The 15,381-nt window shown below is 40.6% G+C and overlaps 1 protein-coding gene across 3 annotated transcripts in view; it reads left to right on the plus strand.

The window, feature by feature from the left end:
* Nucleotides 1-3,105: 3,105 nt before the first annotated feature.
* ZDHHC17 (zDHHC palmitoyltransferase 17) overlaps nucleotides 3,106-15,381 on the plus strand; it is a 72,620-nt gene continuing 60,344 nt past the window's right edge. For all 3 annotated transcript variants that reach the window (XR_013928969.1, XM_080392532.1, XM_080392533.1), the window contains exon 1: nucleotides 3,106-3,294. Coding sequence is in view for 2 of the 3 variants with exons in the window: in XM_080392532.1 (XP_080248658.1) it covers nucleotides 3,232-3,294 (63 nt within the window). In the remaining variant the exon portion in view is untranslated. The remainder of the gene's footprint in view (nucleotides 3,295-15,381) is intronic.

Genomic DNA, 15,381 nt, shown 5'->3' on the forward strand with positions numbered 1-15,381 from the left:
TATCTCTAATCACAATATTTAGTTGCAAAGGTGAACATTATTTACTTACACTTTTAGTTAAGTGGTAACACCATAATACAAAACTACTACTAAAACATGTATGTTAAATGTTTTTTATTTCACTGTCACATTTCACAGTTCAGTGGAAGGTAAGAGCTAAAATAGCTGCACAGTCATACCTAGTCCTGAACAGAGTGTATGGATATGTATTCTATAAATATGTCTTGTTTCTGCCAAAGGTGGGGTTTTTATCCAAATAGTTTGTTAGAAAAGGTAAAATTCGTGCTGCAGAACTGAGAATCATAAGAGTTTGTGCTACTTCCTAGTTAAGCTGTGTTTTGGCTTACCTGAAAATTAAAAGGCATCTAGACCTTGTGCCCTTTTTCATGGTGATTATCGTAAAGCAAGACAAAGGGAAGGAAATCTGTGTGTCTGTGGTATGGGTGAATTGTGTTTTCCTTTTGCCAGACTAGAATCTAAACCCATTTTCTAGTGCATGCACTGTTTAGCCAATATTATAGACCTGTCCCTATTGCTTGCCTAGTAAGTAGCACTGGATAAAACTTATTTGGTCGATATGGAAAATACTTCACACATCAGCTATTGACAATTCAAGGCAACCACACAGAAGAGCATTTTCTGCCATTGATCAGCAACAATTCCTGGCATTTACAAGGCATCTTTAATGTGAAAGCCTTAAATTGCTCTGCAATGATAATAAATTCTCAGAGTACCCCTTTGAATTAGGTGCCATGGTATTTGATTTACAAATGAGCAAAATAAAACATAGAGGAGTAAGGTAATTGTTCAAGGTCAGACAATGAATTTTTGGCAGAGTCCAGAAAAACATCTAACCTTACAGCCCTTATATCTGTGGAAAATAGGTGCAAGCTTTGTTATCGAAGCAGATTGTTAGGTTGGTAACTGTGTTCACTTACTCTGCATAGATGTTAACCTGTCTGTAATGACAACCTAAGACAGCAAAGAACGATGTTTCCAAGCAATCATGTTACAGATTAGGAGTGGACAGGGAACGCTTGAGGCATGGGAAGATTTCTAACCTCTGAACCACCACCAGGTTTTGAATAAAGAGCTCTAATGCACACACCTTAGCACATTCCCACATTCTAGTTATGCTGTTACTCGGTGGTAAAAGGGACACTCGGTTCTGAAGAAGGGTATAATATGAACTATATACACAGATGAGACCTCAAGTGTAATGGCAAAAAAATCTCTGTACAGATGTCTCTGAGAACAGAACTGGTTTCAAAATGCATAGACCTATGAAGAACAGGGTATAAATACCTAGACAGATGTCAGGGTATGTGTTTACAATCCAGTTCAGAGCCACGGGATAAGCATAGCTTTTTTAGACTTGCAAGGAATAATAATCTGCATAGTAAAAATACTATAAAGATTTTCGGTTATTTCATCACTTTTGTTATAAATATGAGTGTAGAACTGTCACGATTAATAGGATTTCTATTTCTGGGGTTTGCAGGAAGTTGAAACCCCTCTTCTTTAGGCAAATCAGATTGCATATTACATCTAAGCCCTGCTGCATTTAATATTATACACAGTTAAAAAAAGATCCTCTCCTGTATACTCTGTCTTGTTCTGCTCTTTTAGCACTTCAGTACCTTATGGTTTCAAGTCTGTGCTTTGAGACCTGTTTCACACCCCCAGTTTCTAAATCCTATGTCATTTTTCTTCTTGACAAATTTAAGCTTAAATATATTTATACAGAAAAAAATGTTTATGGTTTAACATTTTAATAATGCTGTAGTCAGATTTTATTAGTGCTTCTCTGTTACATTTTGCATGAGATAGGAAAGAGTAATGAAGAGAGTATCATTGTGGGGTTTTAGGCTTATGAGCTTAATGTATTATGATACAATAAATGTATTATCTAAAGGTCCTTTTCTCACAAAGGCAAATGAGAGCACTAGAGATACAACAACATAAAGCAGCAGTCAAACCGGTGATAACATTCTGTAATTGCAAAACCATTTTTTATAAAAATGCAATTTATAAAAAAAAAAGGCTTGAAATAAAGAGCTTTAGGGCTCCTAATCTTGGCTGCTTGTGTATTACACAGCTTATAAGAACAGAAATGACAACCTAAACAGAACCAAGCCTCTTTTCCTGCACGATGTACTTTGACCCCTGAATCTGCAGCAGATAGCTTGGCCATCTGGGTAGTGCGTGTGACAGGATGTAAGAAATCACCAGTTCAGTTGGGTACAAACGGTTGGAATGAATCCCTTCCAAGTGTCCTCTGAACTGTTAGGGGGTTTCAAACGTTCCTGCAGCTGAGACTGAAAACCTTATAAAAACTCTCTTGGCTTTTTCCCACACTCTCTTTGCTACCTAGTAGGCATGAATAAAAATTCCAAAGCAAGCTGACAGACTTTGCTTAGCCTGTAGCCAAATCCACATTAAATGTACAGGGGACCTCGCCTTTTGCTCTCATTCCAGATTATAATGAATTTAATCTAAGCTAAAGTATCTCTCAAAACCTAAATTATATTAAATATTCATTCAGGAGCATTGATACCGGTATCTCCAAAGAGTAACATGCTTCTCTAAACAAAGTTGCTAGCAAAAAATTTGATTTCTGTTCCGTCGGCGGCTGCCTGCCTCACGGCAGCCGTTCCGGGGCCCCGAGCGGCCTGCAGCCCCTAGCCTGCGGGGGCCGGGGCCGCCCAGGGCCGCGCTGCGCGGAGCGGCGGGTCCGGCCCGGCGGCGGGAAGGCAGGCGGGCAGAGGATCAGGGAGCGCTCCCCCAGCCCTCCGCGCCTCCCGGGGAGCAGAGGGCGGACGCCGTGCCGTGCCAGTTATCCGCCAGCTGCGGCCCTCGGGCTGGAAACCCGCCCGCAGGCTCGTCCCCAGGCCGCCGCCGGGGCCCCGAGGCCCGTTAGCGCCGTCGCGCCACCGCCCCGTCGCTCCCAGCGGAGGCGGCTCCCCGGCACCGCCCTTGCCGAAGCCGCCGAGGAGCGGCCGAGCTCCGGCGGCTGGGCGGCGCGGGCGCTGCAGGGCGGCCGGGGGTGGCAGTGCCGGGCCTCCCCCCCGCGTCCCCTCACCGGCCTCGCTCTGCCCCGCGGCTGCGCGCCCTTCCCCCGCCGGGGGCGCCAGGGGGCGGTGCGCGCGCGCGCGCCTCCCGTGAGGGGGGGAAGCGCGGGGGGCGCGCGCGCATTACCCGGCATGCAGCGGGTGCCGGGCTCCCACCAAGATGGCGGCGCCTCTGGAGGAGTACGAGAAAGAAGCGGGCTGCGTCCCCATCCTGCACCCGGAGGTGAGGGCACCCCGCCGGGCGGCGGTGGCGTGCACGGGCTCAGGGCGCGGCCGGGGCCAGGCGAGCGGGCGGGGTGCGCGGAGGGCGGGAGGTGCGCCGCCGCCCCCCGCCGCCGGCCTGGGTGTGCGCGGCGGCGGCGGGCCGGGGTGGGCAGGGCTGGGCTGGGCTGGGCCGGGCCGGGTCGCGGCAGAGAGCGGCTAGGCGGGGAGAAGGATGCGGGTGCCGGTGGCGGGGAGCGGGGCAGGGCCCGCCGCGGGCCCTCTTACGGCGGCCTCCCTGGCGGCGGCGGACCCGGCCGACCCTGGGCCGGGGGGGGGAGTAGGGCGGTGGGGGCCCGCCCGACCCCGGCCCGCCGCCACCCAGCCGCTGCTCCGCGGGCACAGCCGCCCCGGGGTGGTGGCCGCGGCACCGCGTCCCAGAGCCGCAGCGCTCGGTGCCCAGCCGGGCTCGGCGCCCGTCTCCACCGCCCCGGCGGGGGCTGCTGCTCAGCAGCCCGGGGGAAGCGGTTCGGAGGAGGAGGAATAATGTTACCTCTTGTGTTTTGCTGGCACTGGCCTAGTCCCATCCGGCCCAGCGCTCCCTGAGTGGCCGGGGGGGGGGGGGGGCGGTATTTTGGAAGCAAACGGTCCGTTTTTTCCAATCTATTGGCCAGGCGACGGTAGGAATGTTTACAGGTAACATGTAGAGGTCGTTTTGTTTCATGTTTTTACCCTTGTTTTGTGCCACCCGCCTTTGTCAACAGTGTGTGTGCATTCTTGAGGACTAGTATGAATGCTTTGAAGCATACTTCAGACAGTTTAGAGAAGTCTTCTACGTGCAGACTTTTCTCCTGATACGTTAAGGATTGTAAGGATTGTTTTTTCAGCCTGCAGAAAGATTAGTGCATATGTCAGGCTCCAGTTTTTGCTAAACAGATGGTACTCTTTTTTGCTTAAACAACGTCTTAATGACATTTCTGGTTTTCCTGATGACTGAAGGGGCTCTGTAGGTCTTTACACACGATTGTGTATCCTACCCACTCTTCTCTACTTCTCCAGAATTTGCTCACTTACGATTTTAAAATAGACCTGTCTGTTCTGAAGGTTAAGTAGCAAGGCAGCGCACCCCAAATAAGTTTCTTGATTTTGTAGTTGTTGGTGGGTTTTGTGGGTTTTTTGGGTATTTTAAGTGGTGTGCGAAGACTGTTGCTACGTTTCACCAGACTAACCAGAGAAGTATCCTCACTTGCAGTGTCTGATGTTTTCCAGAAGTGACAGAAGTCTTCAGTAATGATCCAGACTGTTGGATGTTTATGTTCTTTGAAAGAAAATGTTCTTAACTTGTAGAAACTCTAGATGGGCAGTCTAAAACTATAATCTGGAGTGAAAAGCATCTACAGGCTGTTAGGAAACCATTGTGTTTTAAAAGATTGTGTTTCTTAAATCAGCTTTGAGTAATTACTATGTAGTGAACAAAAATATTGCAATTTAAATTGGTGATTTTCAGTAGTTAAGCAATCTGACAGAATTTTCTGCTGTTCCTTTGGTGTATAAAGTCGAGTGTGTACAAAAAATGAGGAAGTTAATGCATGTTGTGTGCTGTAATGCCAACCTGAATCTTTTAATATGCAATAAATATCGCTCGTCTACTAGTCTTGAGGGTTTTTAATTTGATTTTTCTAGAAATGCTGAGTAGCTAACTATATCTTATTCTCAGGGTAATATTTACACAGATTTCAGTGGGTGTTCCTGTAGTTCTTAAAATCTCTTTGTGCTGATAAGCTTTAAAAGAGAAGGATGTTTCTAATGTTGGTGGTGAAACTGGCTGTTAAGTGAGTATTTCTGGAGTGTCTGTTAAAAGCTTGAGGATTTTGTACCGCAGCAGAGCTGTATCATTATAGACTTGTCCACTAAACAACATAGTACCTCTTATGTTCAGTCATTTTTGAAGGTCAGGGGCCTTAATACTTGGTGATTTCCCCTTTTTAAGAAAGTAGCACCATGTCCTTATGTAAGTATTGACGTTGGAGCATGTAATCCATTCTTACATTTGTATACATATAAAACTGATGCTTTTTATAGGACTGTCAAAATCTTTCCCAGTTTCTTATGTTTTATGCTACTGTTATTTGTGTCATGCATCTTTCAGATATTTTTTCTGTGCTTTTTTTTTTTAATGAGATGTTTGCTTCTTACTGTCTCTTTATTTTGACTAATCTGGATTACTTTCAAAGTTTTTGGATGGGCTTTTTTTGAAGGAAAGTATTTTTTATGCGGGCATTATGGCTTTGCATTTTACCATGAGATATTATGAACACAGTATTAATGTTGCAGGAAAGATGTTCTCGGAAATAGTGAAAAATTAGTGAAGTACTGGTGTGCTGGAAGACATGTTTATTTGTGAAAGGCACAGCTTAAAGTGTTTCAAGGAATTTTGGTAAGAAGAGGTAGAAACACTGCTGAAAACATGCGTGCTTTATGAAACTGGTGGTGGGGGACTGCTTTTGGTGTGGTGTCTTGCTGACTGAGTTTGTGGGCCTCTCCCTCTCTCCCACCTGAAAGCAAGCCAAACATATAGTAGACTCTTGTTTCAAAGGACACTTATTCTTTCTTCTTATCACAAGTTCAGTTTACTGTGACAGTGTAGATCCCACTGTTTGATAATAGCATCATTATAACTTTACTAGTGGAACAGCAAAGCATACAAATACCATTTTAGTGCTGAAGTACAACAGATAATGTCAATTGCTTGTATAATACTAATAGAATCATCTTACAGTATATGATAAATGGATGGAGAGCTGCTGGGTAACTGATATATTTTGGAAATAGTTGCTGGAGAGAACTATTCCTGAATATCATTGTTCCTGAAAGTCTTAAAAAAGTTAATCTTTTAGACTGAATATTTTTTATTCCCACTCCCCCTTCTCCGTGAATGATTTGGAAGTGATAACAGAATTGCCATTAATAAAACTTGCAGGTGAACGAGATGGATAGGTACTATGCCGGAAGGACAGCACAATGGTAAAAAAAACATCTAGAATTCATGTGAAATTAAGCTAGTAGGGCAAAGTGCACCTTATAGCAGCCATATTCAAAGTAGTGCATTGAAGATAAGGAACATAGACGTGGGATTGTATCCTGAAATTTATTGACTGGTAGGGTATAAATATGAACAGGCAGTTCAGCAGAAGCTCCCAGTATAATGCTTTGATTAAAAAAAATTGTAATGTATTCCTTGAATATTTTTTTAAAGGTGGTTTACTGATTAGGAACAAGGAGATTATTTTTGGCTAAGTATGTGGTAACATTAATGATGAAGTTTTGTCTTTAAAAGTCATTGTTAAACAATGAAGAGTATTGAAAAGAGTTAAGAATTATTTTAGCGATGCCTTACAGTGAAAGGCTTGAAAAACCCTGTTCATGTTATCATAGTGAGGAGCACCTTTTTTTTCCTCATGCAAATACTTTCTTACTGAGATGCAGTGCTTTATTCAGTTTATACTTAACAACATCCAAGGCTGGAAAGTGAAGCTGAATGGGATCAAGTTGAAAGGTGCAAGCAGTGAATGGTGAGGGTGAGTAATCATTGTAACGAAGAAGGGTATTCAAGCTCTTGATGTTTTCAGCTTGAGTTTGGATGTCTTTCTAGAGACCAAATGCAAGCTTTTGAATTCTGCATGTGGATAATTGGGTGGTGTTTCAAATCCATGAATATGAAGGAGTGTAGACTGTGTTGAAGTGACTGATTTTGTGAGTGATCTACCGCCTCTTTTATATACATGAATTCTAGGATTGCAGAGTACATAGATGACGGAGGAGAGGGGCTCCTTTTCGGTATAGATCTTGGGGTGGGCAGGGCATTGACTGCCCTACAGTGTGATATGGTTGCTCCATTGTAAGAGATGCAGAGTACCCTAGGATGGAACAGTAACACTGGACTAAGTAGTTTTGGTGGTTTCCATCTCCCAGTGTTCAGGTTTCTGGTGACAGTTACAATGGCAAGTACTGCTTCCATTTATACAGTGTAGCCCTAGTATGGGAATGCAACTCATACTTGTCCTTTGACTAAATTATTTTAATAGGCCTTCTGACTATAAATTCCTTGGATCTTCTAAACAAGAACAGCTTCTTGAACTAGGTAGGTGACTGTAGGCTTGGATGTTTTATTTTGAAATGTAGTGTGTGTGTGATCTTTGGGAAGTGGATTTTGTTTGTACTGCTCCTGTTTGTTTGGAAAATATTCTTGGTGTGTGACCTAATACAGCCTGAACTTCTAAGGTATTTCATCTGTTCAGGGCTGCATCTCTTCCTAAATGGTAAGAACTGTTACTAGGGCGGAAGATCTCTTTTGTTACTGCTGTGTAGTGCATTCACTAATGTTGTTAGGTTGTGTGGGATATGTTTGAGAGAGATGGAAGTTACTGATTGTTACAGATCTCTTTTGGCGTTAGAAAAGTCTTGACTGTGGAAGTAGGGGTTTTGGGGATTTTTTTGGTGGTTTGTGGGTTTTTTTCTTTTTTTTTCTTTGACTTACTCTGAAGTCAGAGAAAAATCTTCCTGCAAAGTTGGATGAAAATTTTAAGGGTGATGGATTCTGTCAGGAATTATCCCAGCTCAAAGCCTTCATTTTTATCTTTGTTTCTCTCCCTGTGATTCAATTTGTAACTACCTAGGAAGTTAGAAGCAGAATACCTCCTTGTATTCCTTGGTGGTGGTGTGAAGAAAATAGGTAAACTTACTTCAAACAGAAGAAACTAGACCTAGTTATCTACAGTATCAGTGAAAAGCTTGATTTTACAGTCTGACTGTTCCCTGTGGATTTCTATTGATACTGGTAGGCTGTGTTGGGGTGCAGATTGTTCTTAATAGTCCTGTAAAGGTATGAGATTTAATCTGTAGTTTAGTCAAGATCACTTCAGGGACTAAGTTTACATTTGTGAGCTCATTCAAAGATCAGTTATTTTTTTTATTGTATTATTTAAAAAGAAGGTCGGAACCATGAAGTCTCAGGCAAATTAGCGTGTTTGATATTGAAGTTTCTGTCTTGCTTTGTCTGTCATGGTTATTAGTTTCATAGTTTGAGGCCAGAGGGGACTGCAGATGTAATCCAACCTTCTAATAACAGGCATTGAGGGTTTTTTAATGAACTAATTCTTTTATAGCTGGGATACTACTTCTAAAGTAAAAGAGAAAATAAAATCCTATAGCAACAGATAGTATGGTATAGCTGGAAAAGTTGCCCCCAAATTAATTTGTCTAAGACTCAAACTTATTTCTAATCTCAATTTAATTTGTTTCCATTCATTACATCTTGAGAGAGATCTATCCAAATATAGGTCTGTCTGTATTTATTTAATATGCTGATGGTTGTCGGATCCCTACACTGATGTTATGGTCTGCAGTCCTGCTGATCCTTTTGAGTCTGTCATTAAAGTTGTGTTCTTTTATTCTTCCAGTGTTTTCATGGCATTGCTCTGAGTTCAATAACTGCTGTATTGGCGAACTTGAGAACAGAGCACTGTTCTAGTAGCTACACTAGGGCCAATTGCAGTAGCAAAGCAACTTCCACATTCTTACTTGGCATTTTCCGTATGTGTAGACTATTCTACTGGTCATGCTGGGAACTGCACGCTGGAAGCTAGTGCCGTGATAATACTCACCTCCAATTCTTGTCAATGCTTTCTGGATAGTTACCAGGATGGATCTGCATTTAGATAAGACTTTGCTTTTGTTGGTATTTAAAAAACCTTATCCTGGCCTGTCCCAACCTTCCCCAAGTAATATAAGCTACATAGTATCAGGTATTATTTGTCCCCCTTCCTTCCCCCACAATGTAAGTTACCTCTACTCTTGAGTTGCAGCCAAGCATGAAGTAGGGTGGGGTAAAAATCCAAGCTCTGTAGGATGCATAGTGTCCTCTCAATAATATTTTTGTATTGACACTCCCCTGAGGTTTTAAAAACATGAGCTACTGAAAAGCGCAAGAGAGAGTTTTTTTAGCCAACGTGGTCCTTAGCTAGGACAGTATGTGTAATAGTCACAAAAAGAATCATAAGAATAAAGCTTGTTGACTTCTAGTTTTTAATACATACAGGATAGACTACGTTAACTTTATATTCTAATTTCTTAATCAAAGTATCAACAATACTAAATCAACCACTTCATACATTAAATGTGTTTGACCATTACTACTTCTGTATAAACAGCAAGTGCTGGGTTTATTATTCTGTGAAGTCATGGTACTTAGCCTTACTAGTCTTTGCTTTTTTGTTAATTCTGTGTCAAACTTGGAAAAGCCAGAAACAACTTAAAATGGTGAATGTTTATAACCCATATTTTTTATCCAGATCACTGGAGTTTCTTCATGCTTAATGAAGAACAGTATTTGAATCTTTTGGACTACATAGTTGACCTAAACAACCTGTACTTTAAAGAAGCTTAATAATATTTGTTGTTACATAAGAAAGCATTTTGTCATGGCAACAGTATATGATTTAAATGTTCTGGCTTTTTCCTGGTGTTTTTGTTCTGTACTTACCGAACATTTTCAGATTTTGAGGCTTTCTGTTGTTATTGACAGTTCTATCATTCTTATGTTGTAATCTTGACAATTTTTGTCCATTTCTTTTGTTTTTAGGATGCTACTTGCCCTTGTGGGGATAGGAATGTCTTGTGTCCTTTTGCCTTTCAGTTGGCCATATTTTTCTAATTTGTGACACTCATTGTCAATGCTTCTCTTGCTGTTTTTTTGTTTTTTTTTTTTTTTTTTTTTTTTACAGTTGTTTTCACTTCCCTTGTATGCAGATTTTTGTCACTCTGGGCTTTTTCTCAGTGGTAGCATTGTGGCTTCTCAGGCATCTTGAAAACACTTGAAAAGCTGTAAACAGTTGAAATCTATTTTTTTAATGTATTTTCTTCAGATTTGGACAGTAGTGGATTTTTCACTTTCTGAAACAGGCCCTCTTAAAGCATCAGTGATAAATGTCTTGTTTGACCTGAATTTGTGTTGGCTTAGTTTGCTTTTACTTGTTAAACACAGTCTTTATTTCTCCCAGTTTTCACACATTTTCAGTTTTCAACAAGTGTTTATTTCACTGTGTTTACCTGCTTGCTTAGGAACGTAGTGAGACATTATACATGTGGAAGAAGGTTACATTTTAACTTTGCAGAATCCAGTTTACAGAATTAAAGAGGAAAATGTTTGCTGTTGGCTTGAAAACTGGGTAGTATTGCCAGTGATACTGACATGTTTCAATGGGAGTGGCATCAGTAATTGGTATTTCAGCAGGCATGCTGTCCTCTGCTGCTTTTCAAAGACAGTAGGAGATAAAGATTTGACTTTCACAGTGTCCTTGTAGTTGGGAGAGACACTGGGGTCTGTTACAAATGAGACTGTAGAACAAAGTTGAAGGCTTTTTCTGAAGTCAGAGGGAGTCTGTCTGAATTGAAAACCTTCAGGTCTGTCATGCCCAGTAGTACATGGTGTAATGTTAGACTACAATTTGTCTTGTGCAATTTTGAAATCTAGTAGTTTCTTCCTACACTTGTAGGATGACCTGAGGTCTTCAGAAGTGTTTCCTTAATTGTCCCTGTAAGGGGGGAGGTACCAAAACTGGATGGTAGTGGGAATGCTGTGGTCAGAGCTTGGAATGCTGTTCAAGATCAAGGGATGACTCAGGAAGGGGGGAGCGCAGTAGCAAGAGAGGAGGGACATCAGAGTGTGCTTTGAAAACACTTGAACTGCCGGTTTTGAAGGATGTGAGGTTTTTTTAAACTCAATCACATGTTAAAAAACATGGTCCACAGTGGAGCCCAGACACAGTCCCTTACCCTTCCTGGGACTAGCTCTTGCAGTTGTGTGGCCAGTAGGTGAACTGGAATACTTCTTGCTTTGTGAGTGTATGACCTGATCTAACTGAAACCATTGCTGTGCTGTTGTGAGAACTTGTAAGAGGTAACCAAGAATGTGCAGCCAGGACTGTGAGTGTGACCGCTCCTTCTGATGGCACATCAGTTTTAACTTGACCTAAGGTGGTTGTGAAACCTACCTTTAAACACTTCCAGCTGCATGTGTCTGCCAGTGATGCTGGTCTGGTCCCAGGATAAACCAGTTAAGGGAACTAGATCTGTAGAAAATGCATCCAATAAAAAAAACCCAAACTTGTGAATCACTTTCTGCCAGTTCACTATGCCTAATCCATTATAGGATCAAATGCACTACAGTACTGATAGAAAGTAGAGGGTGAGCTGGTGTGACCAGTTTGGAAGGTTAGGAGTTGTCTGACAGTTTAGAACAGTCCTATTTATACCACAGATTTACTAAGCTGTTTCATATGCTGCAGAAAATCGACTATCAGCATGACTAGAAGCACCTTTTATGCACTTCCTAGTTGTGGTAGATGAACCAGCCTGTGTTTATCCAAAGTGGGAATGAGAATTTGCTTAGTTGGCTGTTGATTTGAAGGTCCATTTGCTGGTTCAGAGTTGTGGTGGGAATGGGAAACTGGTTTTCTGTGAAGATTGAGTGCAGCTTATACTACCTTTCTTTTTTTTCTGTATCGGCCAAGGAGAAAAGAGGGTCCATAGCTAGGCTGACAGTTCATTCTGTCATGTGCACTTGCCAGTCCTCTAATACTTGATATAATTTTTTTGCTGTTCCTCAGAGATGAATTAGCTGTAAACTCACTAAGGAGCATAATTTACATTTGAGAGTGGCTTTGGCAAATACTTGATGAATAAAGCAGAACTTTCAATATACTTTTTGTTGAGTACGTGATGTTACCAGGTTTGAAAATTGAATCAAGAACCTTGATCTTTGAAAAAGAATTTTCAGAATATCCTTTTCCGGGAATTTTGAGGAGTTGGTTTTTTTTGTTTTTTTTTTTTTTTCTCCAAGTAGCTGAGGATCAGGATTGAGCTAGATGCACCTAAGTATGTATTTTTGACGTTTAGCACTTTAAACCAGTGAAATGCTTAACTGGTTATAAGTTTTTATCTCATGATGCCTTCCTACTAGTGCTAGATGTCTCGGGGATTTTTTTTTTTTAATGTTGAGACTTGTGTAAGCTCATATACTCTTGAGACCTAGACCTGTTTAAATCACTTGGGGAAAGAAGCCCCATTTTTATTTCTGTTGAAATCCTGAGATTTTGGCTGAGAACACAATGTAAGACTCCTTGAAAAGAGAGCCAAAAGGATGTATGTACATGTTAATGTAAGTTGCTGACTAAAAAAAAACTTTCAAGTAAATTTTAAACCATAGCATTTTAAGCTTTCCATTTTTTTTTAACCATTACAAATGCTAGTCAATGCAGCTGTTTTAAATGACACTTGTTGCTGACACTGTGTGCAAATACAAGGCCTTCTGAAAAGCCTACTTGTGAAGCTGTTGCTTCCTAAAGCATAACACTGTTCAATTTAGCATAATCTGTAAGTAAATGACTAGAAAGCTGTCCATTGGTTGTGGATGCTTGCTTTGAAGAAATAAAACTTGCTCATTACCAGCTATGCCTTAAGTCACATGTTCTCTGACCTTTGTATAAAGTGGCTGGGTAAAGGGCTCTAGTTGAGCATCTCTAACTCATTTAAAAATTAGATCTACATTGGCAAGTATGCAGGATTATTCTCTCTGTTGCTTGTGGGTGGAACTCAGTATCAGCAAAATGACTACTTTACCATGTTTGAGGCTTTTCTCAATCTATTTTGCTGCTTTTTAAAGAAAGGATTGTCGACTTAAACTGTGACTTGCTTTCACAAAAAAAATCAGAGTATTAGGTATGGGGTTTTTTCCATTCTATGATTGGCTTCTCCAGGGATTTTCATAAATGCATCTTTTCATTTGGCATGTCAAGAAACCTTGCAAATAGGCCAAAAAATTAAAGAGGGGAAACCAAACAGACTTCATGGGATGCTGTCAATTGTTAAAAGTAGTGGAAAATGGCGACAGAATTGGCATTGAATGGAAGGGGGGTTTGTCATGTCATACTCAATTTATGTAATTTAATGCTATAATAGGGGGCAGGGACAATCCCAGCATAAATTGTAAAGGTCAAAGTAAGGCAACTCAGATAGTATATAATTGCAACCCAAACAGTTCAGTGTTTTTTAACGTATAATATGGCCAGTTAAGATAATTGGTATTGTGCACTTTTTTTCACGGAGAATGTAATTGGTATAGATGGAAGTTTTCTGGCATGTATTAGCTAAACTGAAGGTGTATATGCATCATCCGAGTTCAGACAATCTTAACAGCTCATAGCTGCTGAAAGCTCTGGCTCCTCAAACTTGTGGACCTGTACAGCCCTGCAGATTTTTTTATTTCATTTTTTTTTTTCTGGCTAGGACTTCACTTGAGTGTGAGAAGGTTCAGGCGGCTGCCACTTGAAGACAGTCAACAGTTAGTCAGCTTAGCTGTTTCACTGATTTTATCCTAAATTTACTGCTGTTTCTAGAGAAGAAAAAGCTGTTATTTTCATGCCTGTAAAGAATTTAATGTGATCATCTCTAAAATTAATACATGATCACTTCAGCCTCTGTTTCTGTGACTTTGTGTCGCAGAATTAGGTGAAGGGGTAGGGGCAGGAAAGTTACAATAACTTTAGAAGAGGAACTTAAGTTAAAAATGCCAAAATAAATACCAGCAGTATCTTTTTTAGGAATGCATTAAATTTATTTGCTTGTCCTTATTTTGGGAGCATTATTCTATTAATCCTAGTGCATGAGTGGCTAGTGTTTAAGTGTGTATAAACTAATGTGGGTGTTTATAATATGCATATTACTATAAATAAATCTGTATAGATTCTTGCACTTTAAAAAAAGTAGGAGGAAAGCTGGGAAAGCTTACTAAAAAGCACTATATTCTGTCAAATGAAGAACAGAGAAATCAAATGGAGGGTAATTCTTTAATATTAACCTTCAGTAATCCCTGTCAAATATAACACATGTAAGGATTATTTTATTGTTAAGCTGCTTTGAAATAGTTGCAGTCATTTCTGATTTTATCATGACTCTTTCAGCTATAGCCAGGTATGGAAATAGTATAGTCATCAAAAAATAAAAATAATTCTTCTCTTTTCATTAAGAAACAAAGGCAATAGTATGCAATAATTTATAGAAGGTGATGCTTTTATTTCTACATTTTTATTTTTAGAAATTCTTAGTATTTTCTCTTCAAGTGTCAATTATCTTGGTCATCATTCAGAATTTGAATGTCTGACTTTGATCGTGGTATTGCTTCCTTGCAGCAATATTGCATAACATTAAAGGAAAAGCAGTCCTAGCCATCTGTTAATGCCTACCAGAGCCATGTGTAGCAGCTGTAAGCAGCAGTATTTTCCTCCCTTCCTTATGTCCAAGCAGGCATATTGACCTATTCATATCCTCCTGCTATATATAATTGCGAATTATGAAACTGCGATCTCAGAATAATTCAGTTTTGGTCATATTCTTTCATATATGATTTCATAATTTTTTTCTATGAATACTTTTCTCAGAATTCTCCTTAAGCATTTTTCATTTTGGCCTTTTTTATTGGAAAAGATTAAAAGATTTGAGCATTGAGGGGAAATGAGCATAACTTTACTTGGACATTTGGTTTTGAGAAGTGATTGGGAATACTGGTATTGTTAGTGCTCGTTCTTGGAAGCTGTACTTGCTTTTTGTTCCCCTCTCTTCTGCACTTCCCTTTTTCCTTTGGCAGTTTTTCATATTTTGCTTTATCTTCTGTTTCCCTATCTTATTGGTCCTGTTTTCCAGAGGATGTTCGCTTTTCTCCTTTACTGTGTTTCTTTTTTCCAAAACAACTCTTATCGTTTTTTTAGCCTTACTCTCACTCTTCCAAGTTTTCCTACCCTGCATTTCTTACATATCTGTGCAAGCAATCTGCACATTCTGTGACTAATGAGTAATGATGAACTAGTCACAGATACAGATGAGTGATTAGGGCACTGTCAAAGGATAGTCACTGAAGTGGGAAGCTCATCGAGAAAGAGTGACCCCTGGCACTAAATGGAGAACCAAATTTGATTTTTATAAATAAGTAAAACCTGTCTGTTGCAACCTTCTAAAGCCAACCAACTCTACCGGTTTCTAGAAATAGCATAATTTT

The sequence above is a fragment of the Falco punctatus genome (assembly GCF_963210335.1).
Source record: "Falco punctatus genome assembly, chromosome: 6".
Classification (NCBI taxonomy): Eukaryota; Metazoa; Chordata; class Aves; order Falconiformes; family Falconidae; genus Falco; species Falco punctatus.